Below are 21417 nucleotides of genomic sequence, written 5' to 3'. Positions count from 1 at the left end.
CAGTCCTGAAGTGTGCCAGCCTGCCCACCACCTAATGCATTCATGTGACACCCAGCGTTTACTTCTGCACTTCCCAAGGCTTCCTCGTGAGTGTCAAACCTAGAAAGAAGGAGCTGCTTGCTGTCCAATTGCCTTCGTAGTGACTCAGAGGAGCAGAGGTGCTGGCAGTGGCATGCCAAGATCCGCCTGATGTATTGAAGCACATCAGACAAGGTCATTTGCTAGAGAGAAGCAAAATAATGGTCTGAGGCTGAGACTGGGTAAAAGAAATTCCTCGTGTGCTAAATCTGGCTCTGCATCATTTCACTCTGTGGCTTTGGACAAGTAACTTACAGTACTGAAGCCTTAAAATGCCTTTCTTGTTATTTATTTTTTGATTGCTGTAGCACTGAAGAGACACTAATCGGGGATCAAGAACCAGTTGTGTGAGGCATTGTATTAACAAAAAACAAACCCATAATTCCTTCCCCAAAAAACAATGGAATGATGGTTCTTGTAAAACAGACTTTCCTTTCTTGCAAAGACATATGGGGTTTAATGCATCCAGGGTTTTAGCCTCTTGATTCAGTTTTCCCAGCTGCACCTACTGTATCCTTAAAACTTCAACTCGCATTAGCTAGGACTTATATTACCTAGCAATTATTATGAAGCAATTGAAAAAAGGAAACAGTATTTCATTTTTAAGATATCAAGTTGAAGTCGCTACAATTATTCCAAAGCTAACTTTGCTTTCTCTTTTGAGATTAACTGAAAGCTTGAAGCATCTGTCTGCCTTTGTGGTATTACTTAAGTCTTTGCCGGTTCTGTTTGTAAAAAGGCATTTTTAAACACTGTGAAAGAACTTAGAATCACTTCTAACTAGAAGAAAATTCACTAAAAATATCCCAAACAAAGTCTGTTCCAGTGTGCATGGACTGGTACTTGCAAATATGTAATTCTTGAGTTATCTTGTATCCTCTTGATAACATACCCCAACAAATTTTGATACCAATACCACTATTTTTTACACATTTCTTATTGAAGAAAGATGTACCAGGAGAATGGGAACCTTTACTAGAAGGGTGACCACAAAACCTCATCTTCTCAGCTCTTCAGATTAAGAACATTTTCAGGGGAGCAAAGCTGCCGAGCAGACACGCAGACAGTTGATAAACACTCATCAGGTCAAGAACATTCATCTGCTTTTGGAAAGCTCTGGTGAGCTCAATTCAAAACTGAGAAGCATTCGTTTTTCAGTATATTTCTGGGAACTCCTTTCCTCTTTCCCATGAAGTTTTCGGTAATTTCAGACTTGTGTTTTTCTTCTGGTGTATCAGACCTCAACAACAACAGTAATTTACCATATTTGATCTCACATGTTTGGCAGTGGTGCTGGACTATGGTATATTGTACAAATACAGTATTGTGCCATGTGACAGCAAATGTAACCTAATATTGTGTAAAAGCAGTATTTTTTAGTCTGACTTAAATCACTCACAGATTGTAAAGGCCTTTTATTATTACAAGGCAACCGAGCCTCTTGTACTGGGTATCTAATTAACAAGGTATATGAGGAACTTTGATAGCACTACCAGTTTCCAAAGCAGTGAGAATTAGGCAGCTTAAGTCCTGTTAATTATGAAGTCCGTGTAGAAAGAAAACGTTAAATATAGGAATCAAAAGTTGGAAAGTCAAAGCTACACCAGCTTTGGATGGCATTTTTTTGTGACTTTAATTATGAAACTCAATAAAAAAAATTATGCAATGTCTTATTCTTTTAATTGTTTTCCCATAAATTAGATTAGCTACTTTGGCAAACACTAAAGGAAATTAAGTTCTTCAGCAAGAATGCTGTATCCCTTGCTGTCCCTTTTTGGCTCTTTGACACCCCATAATAATCAGTCTGATCCACCAAGCTGCACCCCTGAGAACAACACATTCTAACTGAAGCTGAAATTTAGGAAAACAATAAAGCATTGTGTTTAAGGGAGTTGTATTTTGCAAGGGGCCAACAGATGCACTGTCCTTAGCAGCGAGCATCTATGTGTTACCCTATGTAATGGTATATTCATGAATTGGAGCCCTCGGTCAACAACGGCACACAGCTCAAAAGGAAAGGAATGGAAAACGTAGCCAGAATACCATAATGCTTTCCCATGAATCAATGGAATCACCTCCCAGGGAATATGGTATATACCAGTAGAGCCCCATGATATCAAAATATACCTAAGATCAGAGACTATTTTCCTGTTCTGGATTTGTAAAAAAGTCTAGTACCATGAGGTCTTGCTGCTCTGAGTAGTTTAATAATAACAAAGGTTACTGGAAAATACCAGCAGGGCTTAGAGGAGACCAAAAAGAACAAGGAAGGCCAGGATTTGCCTCTTAATATATACTAAAGACCTTAGGAAGGGCAGAACAGGAAGGGGGGGAAATGACATTGGTATGTTATCATTTATTTATTACATGAGATATACAGAAAGGAAGTAAATAACTCACTTGAAAGGGTGGATGCTCAAAACTGAAATGTGGAAATGCTCTTCTGAGCATGCAAATATGCTAAGGCACTCTATGAGCTTGGAAAAAATGCAAGAAAAAGGAAGTAGAAATTGAACAGAAAAAGGACATGTAGAGAGAGCTAAAAAAACCATGGTTACAATGATTGAGAGTATCTCCAGAAAGAAAAACAAAACAAAACAAAACAAAATAAAAATCATACCTGTGCTCTTGTTTTTAATTTTACCTCTAATTGTCAGATTTATCTGGAGTTTTCACCCCTTTCTCTGAATCAGGCTCAGAGACAGGATATTAAATTGGATCTTAGCTCTGCCTCAATATGATAATATCTGTTTTACACATCAGAAAGGCACAGCCAAATGAGGTCCCTAATCACAAATAACTAAACTTAAACCACCTCCCTTTTCCAGGCATTTACTTTGGAGTAAAAGAACAATAAAAAATAAACACAAATTTTTCAGCTAGGACTGGGCACCACAGCTTCTTACACATCTTAACTTCTGTGTATAAACAGAGAAGGCTCTTTGGATATCACGAACAGGGACTACACGAAATTCAGGAGAGCTGTATTGCTCTTTATTGAGATTATAAATCCCATCACGCATATAACTTGGCCAGTTAGTTGCTTTTCAGTATGCATTCTTGTTTGAAAGTAATCACGAAGAAGTCTGAGGTACGGATTGCCCTTTGGAACAGATGGGGAGCAGGCCCCTATTCTGATAGAGCAAACTTTTCTTTCACGGTGGAATATTCCCTGGAAAAAATTGTGAGGATATGCACTTGTACCAGATTACTGCCCCAAGATGTAATGATTTCCACCTTCCATCTGCAATGATTTCCTTAAGAGGGATGATTCAGGTCTTTCAGATATCTGTCCAATGTAAAAAATAAAAAAATACTAGGTCTATTTTCAAGGGATTTTGGAAGTCAGACTAGCTCGGACAAACAGACAACACAGTCTGAAAGCTAAATACACTTTAACATTCTAACATCTTTATCCAAAGATCTGAGTATAGCTTATTTTTAAATAAACTTTGTGAGAGATGGAGATTCACTTCACTGGAAATAAAGGCAACCTAAAGTCCTGGCGCTGCATTTCATTCTCCCTCCCCACCTCCAATGTAAAAATGACTTCTTCATTTCACCCAGAAGTCTTTGTGCAGGTCTTTTTCTTCTTCCTTCAGCAGTTATCAATTAAAAGTAATATTGTTTGCTTGGTGCACAAATTAGTGACTGGATTCAAATACAAAGAGTTGGTGAGTTAAAAGTCCAGGTGGACCTCACTGAAAATGTGCAAAATGAAAGAATTACGTGAAAGAAGGAAATGTCTCTGTGAGAGAAAATGTATCATTAAGAACAAATGTTGATCGCTCCATGGTTATAAAGCCAATGGCATTTTGAACACATATCCATTGAGAGGTGGTACAGCACACAGTAGTGATTTAGAAAGGCAAGTTTACAGTTCTGGGTCAGTTAGGGATGTCATTTGTTCTGATCTGCACAGCCCTGATGAGGTCAGAGTGGTAATGCCGTTCCTGATTTTGGATGCCAACCTTAAGGGAATAGCTAAACAGACTGAATATAGTCCAGAGAACAGCCAGAATGGTGTGATGTTTAAGAAACAGGACCTATGAAGAAACTGGGTATGTTTTAGTCTACAAAAGGAAGGCTGAGGTAGGACACATGATAAGCTAAAAAAGAATACCAGTTGTTCTCCATGTTACCTGAAGGTAGCATTGAAAGAAAACAGCATCATTTTCAAGCAAGGAGGGTTTAAGTGAGATCCTCTGAAAACATCTGTATGTGTAAGTGCTGCAGGCTTCCATGGAATCTTCTTAAGCTCCACCTTTTACAAGAACTGGTAAGAAAACCAAGGGTCAGAGACATCACAAATATAGTTTTGCTTCTCTGGGATGGAGGAACAGATGGTGGCTCAGAGACCTTCCCAGCCTTATGCATAGGTGATTAGAAAATACCGATGACTGCTCATCTCTTCTGGTAACAATCTTAATCAATTAGTCCTGACATTGTCAGTTCTAAGACTTGGATCCTTGACACTGCTACCTGCCCAAAGGCTGTCCTTTGGGGATTGCTTTCTGAGACCTCTCAAAAGCAATGGGAGCAACTGTGCATCCTCTCCGAGGAGTCTCAGCAGAGGCCTGAGCCTCCATCTTATTTCATGTGGGGAGCCTGGGATTTGAGGGATGGTGCCACCTCCTGCACACTGATCATCCGCAGCTCTGTTGGCTTTTACAGTTGACTCTAATTACACCATCACATTGTTTTCAGGGCCTGAATGAGTTAAAGACAAATGCTGTCTAAAATCAGGACTGGGGAGATAAGAATTCAAATGATACATGCTCAGCATTCGAAGGGAATAATTAAAAGGTTGAACTATCTGTTAAAATTGCTCTTCACAAAACTGTTTCTTTGGTCCTCTATTGAGTTATTGTGCTTTTTGTTATTACAACTGCTCAGTAACCCACAACCCTCTGCCTTTTGTGGACTTTCAGCAGTCACCACACGTACACTGCTCGTAGCAATCCTCCGTAAGCAACATCCATGATGCATCACAAGAAACATGGCAGTCCTCAGTACGTTCTTAAAAACCAGCTGGACTGCAAATACATAAATAATTAATAGATGAAAACTAATTTCGAAACCTTTCTCTTCAAATTATTGAGTACTTGCTTTAGGGTACACATCGGTATATTTGATGCAGAACCATTTCACAGATTATCTGTTAGTCCATCACAGAAACAACAGTTGCTGAAGACATAGCAATCAGCTAAAGTAAGCATGGCTAAGAATACATTTCTATTTTTAAGAATGTTTATAGCCATTTTAATTGTATTAAAACCCTGACACATTTATTTTTCATTCAAGGACAGTTCTAAGAAGCAGTAGCAAGGAGGACAAGACCTGTAAATAATATTGGTATAAATATACTGCACTGGCACAGCTGAAAGTTTTCCATTACTCAGGAAAAGGTCACTAGACCTATTGAACATGTTTAGACTACCCCTGCTGCTTAAAACATGACAGAAATAGCTTTACCATTTAGCATCTGACACAAGTACAAACTGAAGTCTTTAGCAAACAGGTATGCCCACCTAATTTTGGGGTGTTTTCCTGACACAGAGGCCAGTGTCATACACACACTGCCAGAGAGCCACCATTTTCTTTGGGCTTTTCTTAATTAATTAATATGAATTCAGAACTTTTGTATATGCCAAAATTATTTTACTTTGCCATTCCTATAACCGTGACAAATATGAAAATAACTCTTGTTTTTAAAGTACAAATGACTTTATAATTACTTTAAATTTACAGTGTCTCACATTTGCATATTGCAGGTTTTTGCTGGTTTTAACTGCATTACTTTATACTTTTAACGGGCAAGATTTTCAAAACGGACCGATGATTTTGAACAGCTTCCTATTTTGGATGTTCAACATGAAGATACTCAAACAGGGCAAATTTTCAGAGGGACAGTATTCAGTATTTTCTAAAATTCAGTGTGTCAGTGTAACCAACCATTGCAAAATTGAGGCGCCCAACATTACTAGACACTTTTTTTTCTTTTCGAAGTCTGCATAAGAAACTCCTGAACTCTCTTCCCAGAGAAGTGCATCAGCAGAAATCACTTTTCTGCCCATCAGATTTTCCCTCCCATCTCTCATGTTTCCCCTGGCTGTCAAGAGGCAATTGTTCTTTCCACATCATAACAGCAGATCCTCATGTAACTGCTGCTGTTTACAATTTCCATCTACCAGCTATGTAATTAGAGATAAATCTGGCTGTATAACTCCGTCTCCAAAATTATACATTAACCTGACCCAAAGCCCTGTGAAGCAGCCAGAAAAGTTTCACTGATTTTTACAAGATCAGGTGTTTATTAGCTGTTCCATTTAAAAGAAAAAAGAAGCTGAAAAATGTTTAAAACCTAACAAAACTATCAACTTATCTCAAATGGGCAATCTGAGGAGGTGCTAGAAGGCAAACATAAAATGTTTTATGCACTCTCAACTCCCCAAAATGTATTTCCACAAGTTTAAGCCGACTTTGAATAATCTGACTTTTGTCATATTTCTTGTTCTCTTCTTTATATGTTCTGGATTTTGGTTTTAGGCAGAGTAGTTAATATCTTTACAACCTTAACGACAAACACTTAAATTATTTGAAACATCTTTTTGTCATAAACCCCCCTCTTTGGGGCCTTTTTTATGCAGTCATTTGCTACAGTGAACTTCACAAAAATCCTGCAACTCTGAGAGTATGGAAACTCAGAAAAATGAATTCACTTATAGGAAATAAGTGAACAGTTGGACTTGATGATCTTAGAGGTCTTTTCCAACCTAAATGGTTCTGTGATTCTATGAAATCTTTGGAGCATTTTCATTCAACCATTTGTTTTCTAGTCTGCTGTACCTCTAGGGGTACTTGCGCTCCCCGGTTCTCTGCATTGCGTTAACCTAGTAGCTGGACTCATTCAGGGAATAGGAAAGCGATTTCTGAGGGAGGGAGCTGGTAAGGAGCAAAACCGTAGAGGAAACTCAGTCTGGCCAAGACTGTGATTTGGTTGCTGCTCACCTCTTCTTATCAAAAGCATCAGGGTGGAGGTAGAGCCAAAAGCCTTGAGCAAGTCCTAAGAGGACACCTGTGTGATACATCATTTTTCTCACCCTGGAAATCATCCCTATACTTAAGCTTTACAGGGCAGGAAGCAAAGGCTATTTCATGTCACTTTGGTTATGACAATATGGTCCACCTCCACCAGAAAACGGCTTATTAACATAGCTGTGCTTTGGGCAGGAGGCTCTCTGGCCAGAGATGTGCTGCTGTGCTCCTGCGGGTCCCCTTCCTGATGGTGTCCCCAGCAGAGCCAGCCACCCTCCATCACGATCAGTGTGCTTGCTGCTGAAGCAACTAGAGGATGGAAAAGGCTTTCTGTGCCAACGAAGAAGCCCCATGCTGTCACCACCTGCCCCAGCCCTCTGCAGGGATACAGCAGTTGTACCTCAAAGGCACAGTAGCTAGAGTCTGCTATGATCAGCTCTCACAAAGTTTAACTTCTACAAATGCTGCTTCAGTATAAACAGTTTGGGATAATGATTTAAGCAGATTTATGTCTTTATATTTGGTGCTTGTTCATACGTTCTACTAATTTCCTAGAAAACATCATACACATATTGCAATGATGAGACATTCTCCTACTTTTCATAATATTTTAAGTGACATTTGCAAAAATACAAAAACAGTCCATGAATTTTTACAGCCTGAAACTGCATTCAAATATTTGGGGGGGGATGAATTATGAAGACCAGACTGATTATAAATGGATGTATAGCAATTGCAAATAGCAGATAATTCATTAGGCCAACATGAAGGAGAGTACTGGATATTTAAAGAACACTTCCGTGGCTAAAAAAAATAGTCCAAAGGACATTGAATACATTGAAAAGTGTTTATCATTACTATTGCTACAGTATAGAAGCTTCTCAGTTACAATACATATCCTGCAGAGATGTAACACAAGCTTTCTAAGTGAATTTTTCCATTCTTTCAGAGGAAGGAAATCCAGAGAACCAAACTGTGTTTCAGACGTGCTAGACTTCCAAAGCACAGTAAGAGAGGAGATCTCGCTTGACCCACCGTGGATCCCTTTACCGGGTTCCAACTAAGCAGTTGTGGTACCTACATTTGGCAGTGCGTCCAACAGCAGCTCGTGCCTTCATGCCAGCCTGTATGTCACTTCGACCTGGCTTGACTATATTAGCACAACCGATGAGACAGACTGGGTACCCTGAACATACCTGAATTATACCCAGTTCTGCCTCCATCTCTGACGGCCAACTGTTTTCTACTTCAGAAGACTAGATTACTTACATTAAGGATTTAGGAACTTAAAATAACCTGCCTATGAGGTATGTATGTTGTGAAATCACCTACTCTTAAAGGCAATGTAACTAACAAAAAATTAACATTAAATATGTCAATAAACAAAGAATACATATAAATGGATATCTACAAGGTCACATTTGGTTTTGGAGACATGCAGCCCAGAAGATCAGTTAAAAAAACAGCAAGTGTTTCATCTTCTGCTAGGCTGAGGCAGTTAGATGGTCCCATACATTTTAATTTTTCAATAAAAAGGGGATAAACAAAATGCAAGGGGTGTCTCCACTCTCACATCCTTATCTCCCTTTACTCTCCGTATTTCTTTTTACCCTCTATAAAAAAGTACAGGATACCTTCATGCTTTATCAAGCACATTATCCATACTTGTCCCTTTCATTTTCTCTGGAACAGGGAGGGTAACAAACTAGTCTGATTTTGCAAATCCATGTGTGGTTTTGTGCACAGGTATTTAAAATGACACTAGGAGGTGTCCCAGTCCCCAGATGCCACCACAGATAAGAAAAATGAAATGTGTTTCTTCTACAGAAGAGGTAGGCCAACAAATCTGGATCTAATTAAAGTGATACATTAATTTGGGAACTAATTGTAGTACGAATTCCTCATCCTGTATGGAACTCTGCTTTCCAAATAATAAACATCCTCTGAGAATTACCATAACTACATAGCATGAGTAAACTTTCCAGTGCTGGCTGCCTAAAAGTATGGCAGAATCATAAGTTTCCTGGCAAGAAAAGTATCTGAATATGATAAAACCACAGTTGCAAATGGTATTAGGAGATACTGAAAGAATGAAAAATGAGATCTTTCTTTGCTGCATTCACTGCATCAACCCTGTGCCCCGTATGAATGGCCTTTAGCACTTCCATGCACAAAACTGCCCCTGGAAAACTTTGGGGAAAATCTGGCCACTCCCCCTCAGAAACATTAATTTCAGACACAACAGGTATCCATACAAACAGTGGGTTTCCATGCAGACAGACCACTTACGGATAAATTCCCAGCTGTTCAGGAGCTAAACACTACACAGGTCTCACACCAGCTTTCCTGTGTAGGGTTTCAGCAAAATAAATGGCAAATACCAAGCACACCGCGTTTTTAGGAATCTTCTTGTCTACGAATCCATCTGATTTTCAGATGTAGCAGCAACTTCACCATGAATTCCCACAAAGAACCAACAGGAGGACAGCAGATAAGGCTTGCTAAGTGTGAAAGCACCAGACCTGACAGAGAAACAGATGGGCGACATCAGAGACTGAAACTTCTGTGGAAAGCCTTGTAAGCAGTTGCCTTCGTTGCTGTCTTACACCATTTTTTCTCTGCAACGGGTCCCAAAGCTCAGAATAAGAACAGAGGAGAACAAAGGCAGAGACTTTTTTTCTTTATCCTGCTGGAAAGTGGTGCCATTCTGTGGAGGTGTTCTGGGAGGCTTTTTTCCTCACCCCAGTAAAGCCTTAAGAAAATATAAGTTAGTTCTTAAAAAGAAAAAAAAAATTCTATTAGAAAACAGTTTGTTCCCAATAGACAAGCTGGGATATTAGTTACAGATGTTATAAAACTTTTCCTGCTTTACTGCTAACTCCAGTAAAGCAGCTGACAGTGTGTTTTGAACATACACTCAAAAATATGAAATAATATTTGGCAATAGCTATAAAGGAGCAGATTCTGAAGAGCGCGTCACTGCACAAGAAGTCAATCAACAAGGGGCGGTGAAGCCATTTTTGGAATTAATTACTTGTGAACTATTCAACTGACCGAAAGGTAAATATGCAGAGCGTTATTACAATGTTATTTTTTAAATGGAGTAAAGGAACAAGGTTCATCATAAGTAACCTTAATATGGGATGTTGCAATACATGTGGCAATTTTGGTCTTCTGCATTGTTTTGCTATCAGTCACAATATCGCATTTCATTATAAACTGTCCTCAGGATAAATAATACATGTAGAAAGTACGATATCCAGTAAGTATGCAATATTACCTTCCATTTGAGAAGGGCAAATGAATTTAATGAACTTAAGGATACGACTCTTCTTGGATATTTCATATTAAAAGACAATTTCAACAGCAATGAAGAGATTGCTTTTGTTTATAATTTAGGGAGGAGCTACGGCAAAACAGTTTCAGCCTTATAAGATCCAAAAGGCGGCAGCAATCAAGACTTTTACTACCCTTGCAGAACTCTAGAAACCTTATGTGCTTTTGTACCTGTAGCTTTTAGATGGCTCTTTGGGGACATTTGGGTTGAATCAGATGGTTATGCAGTTCAACAATTATTTCTATTAAGATCTGAAACACGTTCTTCTTTTATTTAGAAAAAAAATGCAGGCAGAGCTCCAGATTTAGAATAATTAGGTATCTATCAATGTTATCTGATAACCCAAATTTTCTTAACTGCCAAAATCTTGCAGGTTTTTTTTTGTCAGACAAGAAATTAATAAAGTCCCCAAGATCACTCAACCCCGAGTTGTTTTCTATGCAAAAGAAAGAAGCTATAGACATGCAGCATGGCATCTGTGCATTATTACCGGTGACTTTCCCATTACTCTTCCAGTATGGCAGTGCACACCACTGACCCTCATCCCCAGGGGTGACTGATTGGGGTAATTTCCAACCCATGCAGCCAGTCCCTTCTGCTGCTCCGGCATGGACACAAGGGCAGCAACACAGGGGGATCCAAGTGCAGACATCCAGCTGGGCTGGATTTGGCCCACAAAATACAGTCTGGATGATGCCAGAATGAAAGGGTAAATTTCATAAGGAAGGAAAGGGATAAAATAGGCTTTCATGGAATTAATAGCTAAGTAGCTCCTGAGACATATGAAATCTTAGTAGCCAAAGACTGAAAAAATGTAGCAACTACTGTGTGAGCACTGTACAAGAAGAAAGTGCCTCCCAAATTCATGTTCTGATGCCAGAAATTCTGAAAATCGTAAAAATCTGAAAACAAAATCTGAAAAAACCAAAAATATGGTCGTTGCTAAGTTATGGGGACAGCCCTACTGACTGCAGGAATACTGTGAATAAAATTCTCAGAGCAAAAGCAAGAATTGCAAAAATTACTCTTGCCCTATTCATTTTTTGTGCTACAAGGAAAGCACCTTTTAATAATCAGTCAAGTGGAATGTAAAGCCAAATGTGTGCACGTAACCTCTGAAAGAATGATTAAACTGATTCTCAAATAAATGTTTGTCAAGGATCTATATTTATAAAAGATTTAAAAAAAAAAAAGTACAAGTCCAGATGAAAACAAGTGATTCTTTCTTTCTTACTACCACCTGTCATAAATTAGGTTTTGGACAAGGACAGTTACACTGCTGTTGGAAACCCCTAATTTACTCCTGGGTATGAAAGTATAAAAGGTACCAACTCCGGAAATTAATGCCCTGCTGAAAACAAGGACTGTCTCACATGTTGAGCCTTCTGTACTTCCACACATGGGAACAAACTCTTGGTGGAAAATCCTGTCCTTGACCTGTGACTCTCAGGTATCAGAGAGTGACCATGATACAGGCAGAAAGCTGTCCTTCAGAGCCTTGGGAGGACACACAGTTTCCATGTGGAATCTAAGATCTCTTGTCAACATACGTGCATCTCCCCAGGGCCATAAAAGTGAGGCAGTAAACAAAAACAGCTGAAAGAAACAGGTCTGCTTGGCAGAGATGAGGAGAAGTTTCACTGGCCAGTGGTACCTTCAGGTTATGCAATGCCATGCCGGGCATAATGCTCCTTATTCTAGAAGAGCCAAAATATTGCATAACATGGCCCTGTTCCACCCAGACATCACCCCCTCCCCAGCACATCAGACACTATACCATGCCTTGAAAACACTTTGGAGGAGAAAATAATTTCCCCTTTCAGTTAAGAAGAGCAACAGTTAAAAATACTTTGAGACAGAGAACTCAGCAGGTTGCTGAGCATGCGATTCCTTGCAAATATACAGGTAAGGCCAAGCTGAAGGTCATCTGAAGGCAGGGACGAAGTTGGCCAACGTGAGGGTCAGGAGCTGGATTGCTGCTGTTGCAGCTATGCAGATCCACAGCCCAAAAGTCACTGGATGGCCACAAGTCCATTTCTCCAGAAAGCAGCCCTAGTATGACAGGCATGGGAAAAGACTCCATCCTCTAGTGTTTGTGCAGATCTGATGCTTAAATCCTGGCTTGAGAAGAAAACCCTGTTCTATTTTCTACTATGTTCATCCCTGAATTATCAACAGTCCATTTCTAAGACTGCATCGGTTCCAAATCTTACACATTTATTTGCATGCCTCTTATTCCTACTCTTACCTCTTCACAACACCTGGCCGCTGTGCCAAGTGTTCTTCCTTCCCAAATCTCCTTTGAATTTAACCTTCTCCCGTGTTATGTGACAGAGAAGTGCATTTATGCTTTTTCTGCGTAACTCAGTATTATTGGCTATGCCACTGTCCTTTCCTGGGTTGAAACATCTAATCCTGTCAAGTTTAGTCACCAGTTCATAGCAAAATGGAGAGGATGGGAGGATATTTGAACCCTTTCAATTCTGCATCAGCTAATGACCTGGCATACAGACAAAGGCATGAATTAGTACCATTTCACTGATTCATTTGTCTATGAAAATGTCATCCAGTTGAAAATCTGTCCCATGTAGTTAATAAATGGACAAGCCTGTTGATATGCAAAACAAATCAGTTCTCGAGCTGGAGAAGAAAAGTTTCAGAGCAGGATGACCTCTGAGAGGAAAAAGCACAAGAAGATCGTTCTCTGAACTACAACATAATAAACTTATATGTAAATTCTCTTGTCACACGAACAAATCAACAGTGATACTAACCAATGAACAGCAGTAGCATGAAAATTAAATACATTAGCGTACAAATACATTGCAAAATGAAATGCAGGGAAGGTTAAAAAAAAAAAAAAAGGTCTTCTGTTCTTATAATTAAAACATCCTGCCTCCTTCCCTGAACACCTCCTCTCCTCTAGCTGGCAATTGCCTACCGAAATTCATCTTTGGAAGTGCTGGCAAAGGCAGGGTGTGGACCGGATTCAGAGGCACAGGTTTTATCTCTACATCTTCCAATTCCACTCAGATGACACAATATCAAAAGCTGTCCACCACAGTTATACCATTGCTGTCATCAGTAAGGCTAGAGGCTGAATGATGGTTTCAGTTTTGGCAGTGTGGACCAACCTCAGGAATTGAGGCCGAGTTTGAATTGGAAACGGAGAAATGTATTTCTTGTATATACCTCCCACATATGTTACAAATGTGCATCTAACTTAGCATAAAGTCCTGGGATGAGATCCTTGAGCCAAAGGCAAAATTCTCATCGACTTCACCAAGTTTGCAGCCCTGACTTACAAAAGTAAGCAAAAAGTAAGGAAAAAATCTTCTGCTTCTTAACCCAAACTCTTCAGCTTTTCAGTATGCTCTCAACTGTAACATATGCAGCCACCACATTCAAACCCCTTCTCTTGCTGGCATATCAAGGAAAATACAGCTCAGCTGCATATGGAAGATAAACCATGGGGCTGAACAATTCAGTGTGTCCCCTGTTCTTAGCTCCCTCCAAATTCCAGGATGCAGCAGTACCTCCCAAATCCTGCTCCTGGGAACATGCCACAGCCGCTCCCCAGCTGCTGGGACAATAGTGGAGCATATTGCCTCACCCTGCAACGAAGGGAACCCTGGCAAACACCCACCGCTCAGCCCAGGGGCAAGCTACAGCCACAATGAGAAACTGATGGATACACATCATTGGGAAGAGCCTGTGCCCTAAACCACCCTATCGTATCATGCACTGTAATTGCAGTGAACTAAACTGGGATGGGAAGATATGGAGAGGCGACAGATAGGAAAGATTCTAGAGAGATACAGTGCATATACTAACTGTGCGCACAGATTTCTGAAGGCATTTCAGAAAATGCTCTCTTGAATACCTAAAACTGTTGTAAATTACTGGGCCTTTTGCATCAAGGAGACTGGATCCTTAACTTAGAGAGATTACAACTGAAGGACTAATGCATCAACAGGTAAAGTGTCCTTTGGATGCTTTTATCCCTCAGATTTCTCTGAAAGCAATGTACAGTCAGGTTTTTTCTCAGCTCACAGCAGTGCAAGATCAGCCCCAAATTAGAAGATTATGGTTTATCCTTCAGAGGAGATACTTTTTTCAGGCAAATGACATTTGGTCCTGTGAGAATAGGTGTAATGTTTCCAGTTGTGCCATCTGAATTACATCAGGCCTCAAGCTGAATGGAGCCCAAATTAAGATCATGAATAGAAAGATTTCTTTCACCGTGTTTGTTTAGCTGTGCAGTCACGTCACCATCGACTGTGCGCTGTCTGCGAGCACTCAGCAAATTATGAACTTGAATATCTCTATTTATCTCCACTCTAAGTCTCTATTAAAAAAAAAAAAAGAGTAAAAGTGTCCCCAAATAAAAATTATAGTGATTTATCTTGTGGAACCACTGGTCCTCTGGTCTGAGTTACAGAAATGTAGGCATATTTCTTCAGTGCAGTCCTGGTTTTGCTTTAAGTTTTTACCATAACTTGCAGTAGCACAAAACAAGCCATAAGCTTCTACGCAAATACACGTTATTCCAAAGAGTTCAAATAGACATGGAAGAGATGATAAGAGGACATATTCCCCTAACTTTAAAGGGTTTGGATGGATAGGAGGCTTGAGCCAATATCAACTAGTATCAACAGCAATACGGTGCCAGTGGCTATCATTTAACCACACTTTTTAGAAAAACAAAACTTCTTGGTGAGAACCTCTTATTTTTTTTAGGAATATCCAGTCAACAATATCTATAACTGATGTGATAGGAATGACCCCATTTTGTGTCTGGCAGGGGTTTCTAAGCACACCAACCAGCACTCTGGCAAATTATCAATTTGGGGTCCCTGGACACCGCTTATCTACATTTTCACTCCAGTTTTAAAGCATTTTGTGGATCCTACTCTTTCAAGCTTAAGAGCCAGTTTATTTTTTGCAGTTTGGGTGGGTGCTGTGTTTTGGTAGCGTAGGAAATGGCTCCAGAGTACCTAGCATAAACAAGGGGTTTGAGAACACCACACTAAACAGAACATGGCATCTCAAAGCAATAGATCTGCTTTATACATACTCCATTATCTTTTTTTTTCTTTTTTTTTCCCCGCAGCTCTGACAAAAGATGCCGCTGTCAAGGGAAGTTATCAAAAGCATAAAACACAAGACAGCAAAAGCATTGATAAGCCAACAGTTCCCAGCTTCCCCTGATAGAGTCCACTTGCGTGTTAGTGCTGCAGCTCGATGGCTGAAGACTTTCAGCTGTCCCCTCATTTTTTGTCTCTTCCCACCCACCCCACCTTTAACAATGAAGGCAATCAGCTTCACTGCCTCCCTGAACCGCATACCCTGGCCAACCTCCAACAAGATCAAGAACTTGGAAAAGGAAATGGCTATTGCCTCTCGTAGGCAGAAACAAACAGAATGAACAGTGCGGGTGAGGCGAGATGCTCTTCCAGGCAGCCCTCGTAGACCATGGCTCTCTCCTCGTACAGCGCTCTTCTCCAAGGAACTGGCCGCCTTGGCAAGGAGCATCGCTGAGGGACTCAGTAAACTGACTCATATATCAGCTTATGAGGGAAATGCAAAAGTTGAGGCTTGTACAGCCAGCCCTCCATGCCCCAACAGCACACAACTCTCATTAGAACATGCATGCTTCAGGCTATTGCCTTGCATCTCACTTGCATCCGTCACGGCAGCTTTCCAGTGCCACCTTTCCAAACTCACAGTCGTTACCAGCAGCAAACACCTGAAAGAACCTGGGACCTAAGGGAGGAAAGTAAATGTAGGAGGTTTGAGTACTTTCCCTTAGTTCTTATTCTCAAAAGTGACTTATATATATACACAGCAGCTTCTGAAGCATTTTAGATCCCAAGAACTCACATTAGATTTAGAGAAACTGCTGAAAATTCAATTCTATGTTTCACTGCAAATTAAGGGTCTCAGAAGTCTGCACACTCTACACAATCTTAAAAAATGGGGCTTGGGTTCCCAAGTAACTTGGCCAATTCTGAAAATTTTACCAATGACTATCGTTCATTCCTCTAAACATTAAGCTGCAGAAACCACTCCCAAAACCAAGTCTGGGAAACAAATTTGCAGTCGCTCAGGGTAGCTCAGTACTTAGCCTGTTGAGTCACCATAATGACCACAGAACGGATGGATTATATGATTTTAATAGGTCAGGCACTGCTGTTTTTTCCTTTACAATCACACATCCTAAAACAACTAAGAAGTAGTTGAGATAAGTCAGACACGCGTGCCCACACTCTGTTTATTTTGAAAAGTCATCACCTCTTCTCCAGATGAATGCTGTCATATTTGCACCTGACCATACGCTGCTTCTCTTCAGTCAAGGACAGGGATTGACACATGCATGCAAACAGCCTGCCGGAACAACAGAGCTGTTTCTCTAAACACAGCTTTGTTGCTCCTCTATTGTACCAGCAGGTTTTCTTGCCAAGGGAAGGAGTTGATCCTGCCCATGACTGTGCCTGTCTTTTCCAAATACAATTGAAACCAAAGAAATTACCAACATGCAGTTCTGTTTTTAAGTAAACACCGATATGTTATCTCCACGTTGTTCTTCTGCTCTGCAGTTACGGTTAAGACAATAACCCTTGAAGTCACAAATACACAGGCATCCCAATGTCCTGCACGCTGCACACTGGCCCATGGAGGTTACTGTTGAAATGCACTCATAGCAGAGAGAAATGGATTTTCTTGCTCCTACTGACTTCCATGACCATGTGGAATATTTTTTTACCTACCATCACATTTCTCATGGGACAAACTGTTACTGGGCCTCCCCTGAAAATCACTCTGTTAAAAACGGTACGGAAGATAAGGGTGACACTCCTATGAATTCGGCATGTGATAAGTCATATCCCCAGCCCTCAAACACCACCTGCATGATTTCTGCTCTGCTCCCCACTTCATGCTTTTCTTCCTTTGTAACTGGGCACTAATGCCTGTTCTGTGGCTTCAGCAGTGCCAGGCAGAACACCTCTTGCTCTGTTTCTCCAAGAAAATGAAAGGTGACTGTCCTGGTTTCAGCTGGGACAGAGTTAATTTTCTTCCTAGTAGCTGGTATGGCGCTGTGTTTTGGATTTAGTACGAGAAGAATGTTGGTAACACACTGACGTTTTAGTCGTTGCGAAGTAGTGCTAAGGCTGGCCAAGGACTTCTCAGCTCTCAGCTCTGCCAGGTGCAGGGGAAGCTGGGAGGGGAGACAGCTGGGACAGCTGACCCAAACTGACCAAAGGGGTGTTCCATACCATATATACGTCCCGCTCAGTATATAAGCTGGGGGAAGAAGAAGGAAGGGGGGGACGTTTGAGGTGATGGCATCTGTCTTCCCAAGTCACTGTTAGGCATGATGGAGCCCTGCTTTCCTGGGGATGGCTGAGCACCTGCCTGCCCGTGGGAAGTGGTGAATGGATTCCTTGCTTTGCTTTGCTTGTGCGCACGGCTCTTGCTTTCCCTATGAAACTGCCTGTATCTCAAGCCAGGAGTTTTCTTACTTTTACTCCTCTGAATTCTCTCCCCTGTCCCATTGCGGGGGGAGTGAGCGAGTGGCTGCGTGGTGCTTAGTTGCCAGCCGGGGTTAAATCACAACAGTGACGCGGGACGTGTGAAGTTCTGGCTGCAATGCAGTCAGCAGGATTTTTCGTTTAGACCTTTGCGGTGCCAGGATTTCTCACCAGTTTACAGTGATGTCATATTCAAATCTGAACCGGTAGGTGTCAACCTTAAAACGTAACACTTTTTCCCCAACAGCAAAACTGTGCTGATGACTGTTACGTATTTCATGAAGTGTCCTGAGATGGTGGCCAAGAGAGGGTTGAACAAGAGCGAGGAAGGATTAATATACAGAGAGCAGAAAAGGAAATAACTCCACGTAGCAGGCAACAGAGGATTAAAAAACACATCCTGTGTTTAACAGGTAACGCGACACAGCTCTGCCTCAAAAGCTCTAGGGAATCGTTTCAAGTGCTCTCCTTTCCCATCATATTATAACCCTACTGGCATGGCCTCTTCCAAATGGAAAATGGCACAATCTACTCTATAAAAACCTGTTTTCTCTTCTCTTCCTCTGGTATTAGCCAAGTGCTACACGAAACCAAAAGAGAAGACTGTCCCTGCCCTCCTTGCCTATCCCCAAAATTCTGATCCTGAAGGGGAAAGAAGAAGCGGGGCAAGACACACTGGAGAAAACAAAAGATGCAGAGTGTAGCTAAGGCTGGGGCTGTAAGAGAAGCGAAAAAGAAAGTTTAGTAATGAATCCAACTGGAATAGGTTCTCCTCCAAAAAGCTCAGCCTTAGGTTCTCCTCTGAAAAGCTCAGCCTAGGATCACCATTGGTAGCTTTGACGCTCTAAGCCGGAGTGCAGGCAGTCAACAGTACGACCCAGGGAAATACACACCCAACGAGCTGGCTGAAAGAACCATCATCAATGACTGCTTTAACAAACTGGCCCCACTGGCTCGTACGGCGGGCGAGGTGTGTGCTCAGGGGCAGATGACAGTGCTGCCGCTGGCCGATGGGGAGCGGGCAGCCTTTGCCAACGCAGTCACCGCATCTCAGGTGCTCTTGCAATGACTGGCGAGCAAAGAAGTGATGTTAACAAAGCAGCGATGGGATATTTACCTTATGGTCACTTTTCAGGAGTTTACTTGAAACACTGGGTTGATGTAGGTATGAAAATGCCGCATAGCAAATTACATGGATTTGAAACATATATTGACAATAAAACCTGAAAGTTTCAGGTTTTCTTGCGGTTATGAGCCTGCAATCCATTCCACACAGGCAGATCTTTGTGTCCCTGATTAACCTCAGTCAACCAACTTAAACAGGGCTGTGTCTGATTAAGGTCCACATTCGCAAAAAACTTCAGAAAACGCTTTGTATAAAAATTTGGTTGTTGGCCAGCCCCGATTGCTGCATGTAAGTTACATCTGATAGGAGCAAAATGTGTCCGTTCACGAGAATTCAGACTGAAATTTCCTTAGAGACCAGGACAGCACTATTTTTCTTGTTGCTTTTGTAGCCACTGCCTCGGTGTAATTACCCTTTTCTTGCCAATGTCAAAACAGAGTGGGGGAGAGGTTCTCTTTCAAACGACAGGATAAACCCCCTTGCCTCTGACTTCTGAAGGCTTCAGTTTATGACTCACTGTGTCCACAGTGAAATGAAGTTGTGATCAGAACTCCAGACCTGATCCAACTCACATTGAATTCAATGGGAGCCTTTCCGTCGACTTCAATGGAAGCTGGGTCACGCCCTTAGCAGTCACTAGCTGTGCACATAACAAAACCACCCTCCAGTTTTGGATGGGCAGAAAATATGGTCAGCCGGTCAGCCTGGAAACAGCAGGGATCCCTGAGGTCAGAGATTTTCTACAATAAAAAAAAAATAATAATACAGGAAAAACCAACAGAGAAATGCTTCAAGTGCACCTGTCTGCACTCTGCCTCTTTCTAGCCCTATCAGCCCAGACAAAACTGCGTCCAGAGCAAATATTTATCAAAAATGTAAAAAAGAGGAGATCTTGGCAAAAGCCAAAATCTGGCCCAGAGCAGAAAATGTAGAATAATTATTCAGTCTTAAAATAAAGTTTTCAAATAAGATAAACATAAGCTTGGAGAAATGAGCTCAGTACAACTTAGAAGGTAGGAAAGACTTGCAGCAGGCTTTGTAGCGCAGGTTTACGCTTGCCAAATGTGAAGGTCAACCTAGGGCTTCTAAAAGTTGGGGAGTATGAGCACACCCAATGTCAGACTCTATGTTGTATGTTAGCAGACCACCAGCAAACAACTAGCTGTACACTGCCTCTAACATTCTTCATATGGCTCCTATATGGAAATAGTAATAAAGAAAAAAAAAGCTCACAATGAGGGAAAGCTAAGCTTGAAAATGAAGCTCATAAAACAGTTCTAAGAGTGTTTGGGGACCGTCAGAGAAAGGATAGAGGAAGAGCATACACTTTGGAAAGATAAAAGAATGACTATGTGATGTTGGTAAGAAATTGATCGTTGTCAGGAAGAAAAGCCAGGAGCAGAAAGGAATATTGATCTTTCAATCGCAGAGCCCACTTAGTTTGGATGATACAGCATTTGTAGGCTGGTGTTCACCTTTGGCTTATACACCCCCAGGACTGATGCACTGTTATCTGAACAATTTTTAGGTGGGAGAGGCGTTGGTACAAGCAGACCGGCTACCCTCATGCTTGGCAGGTATGTCTTGACACGGTGTCTGAGGGTTACCGACGCTTGGTACCCAGAAGGGTCTCACTCAGGAAGGGTTCCTTGGGCCGATCAACTCTTCCACCCAGCCTGTCAGGGCCTGAACTTGGCAGGTTGAGGAGAAAAAAAGAGGCCCTTCTTCAGTCAGCTTTTTTCTACCCTTATTTTTCAGCAAATCAAGAAATGCACAATGACGCAGGGATTTTGTTGAGTCAAGTTATGGGCTTCACAGACAGACACTGCATAAATTAAGAACAGGGAGGTCCTCCGGGGCTGGGCAGCCTGTGCAATGTGAGCACACTCTACCCCAGGTAAGAGATGCGTCCTGACACCTTGCACTGACTTAGCACCTGCAGGAACCGGGAACGAGCAGAGAACTGGTAAATCGTGACACAGACTTGTTAGCAAATCACTGGGCTAGAAAACTCCCCCCACCACCACCCTCCGTGACATTATTCCCACGTTTGAACGTAATCTCTTCGTTATACCTCATTATATCCGTTACACCTCACGCGTCGGGCTGTATTTTTGGACTCGCTACCCATTCTGCTTAGAAAACAAAACGGGAGAGAGAGGTATCTCCGAAGGCAAAAAGCTGACGCTGTTGACCATAAATCTCTCGATATATATACACACACACACACACATATGTATATGCACACAGACAGGGCGCACGGACACAAGTCACGCCGGTGACAGGTTTGCTGCCGCCGCTTGGCC

At 41.4% G+C, this 21417-nt stretch overlaps 1 protein-coding gene across 1 annotated transcript in view; it reads left to right on the top strand.

Annotated features, from left to right (window-relative positions):
• Nucleotides 1-15761: 15761 nt before the first annotated feature.
• The window catches only part of SFRP4 (secreted frizzled related protein 4), a 17832-nt gene continuing 12176 nt past the window's right edge, over nt 15762-21417 (top strand). Inside the window, exons 1-3 of the mRNA XM_009637212.1 lie at nt 15762-15858; nt 18795-19039; nt 20640-20688. Coding sequence (XP_009635507.1) covers nt 15762-15858; nt 18795-19039; nt 20640-20688 — 391 coding nt within the window. The remainder of the gene's footprint in view (nt 15859-18794; nt 19040-20639; nt 20689-21417) is intronic.

Source organism: Egretta garzetta, unplaced genomic scaffold (assembly GCF_000687185.1).
Source record: "Egretta garzetta isolate BGI_Z169 unplaced genomic scaffold, ASM68718v1 scaffold514, whole genome shotgun sequence".
NCBI classification, from domain to species: domain Eukaryota; kingdom Metazoa; phylum Chordata; class Aves; order Pelecaniformes; family Ardeidae; genus Egretta; species Egretta garzetta.
The sequence above is the reverse complement of the archived record's forward strand: the minus strand, read 5'-3'. Positions and strand labels throughout refer to the sequence as shown.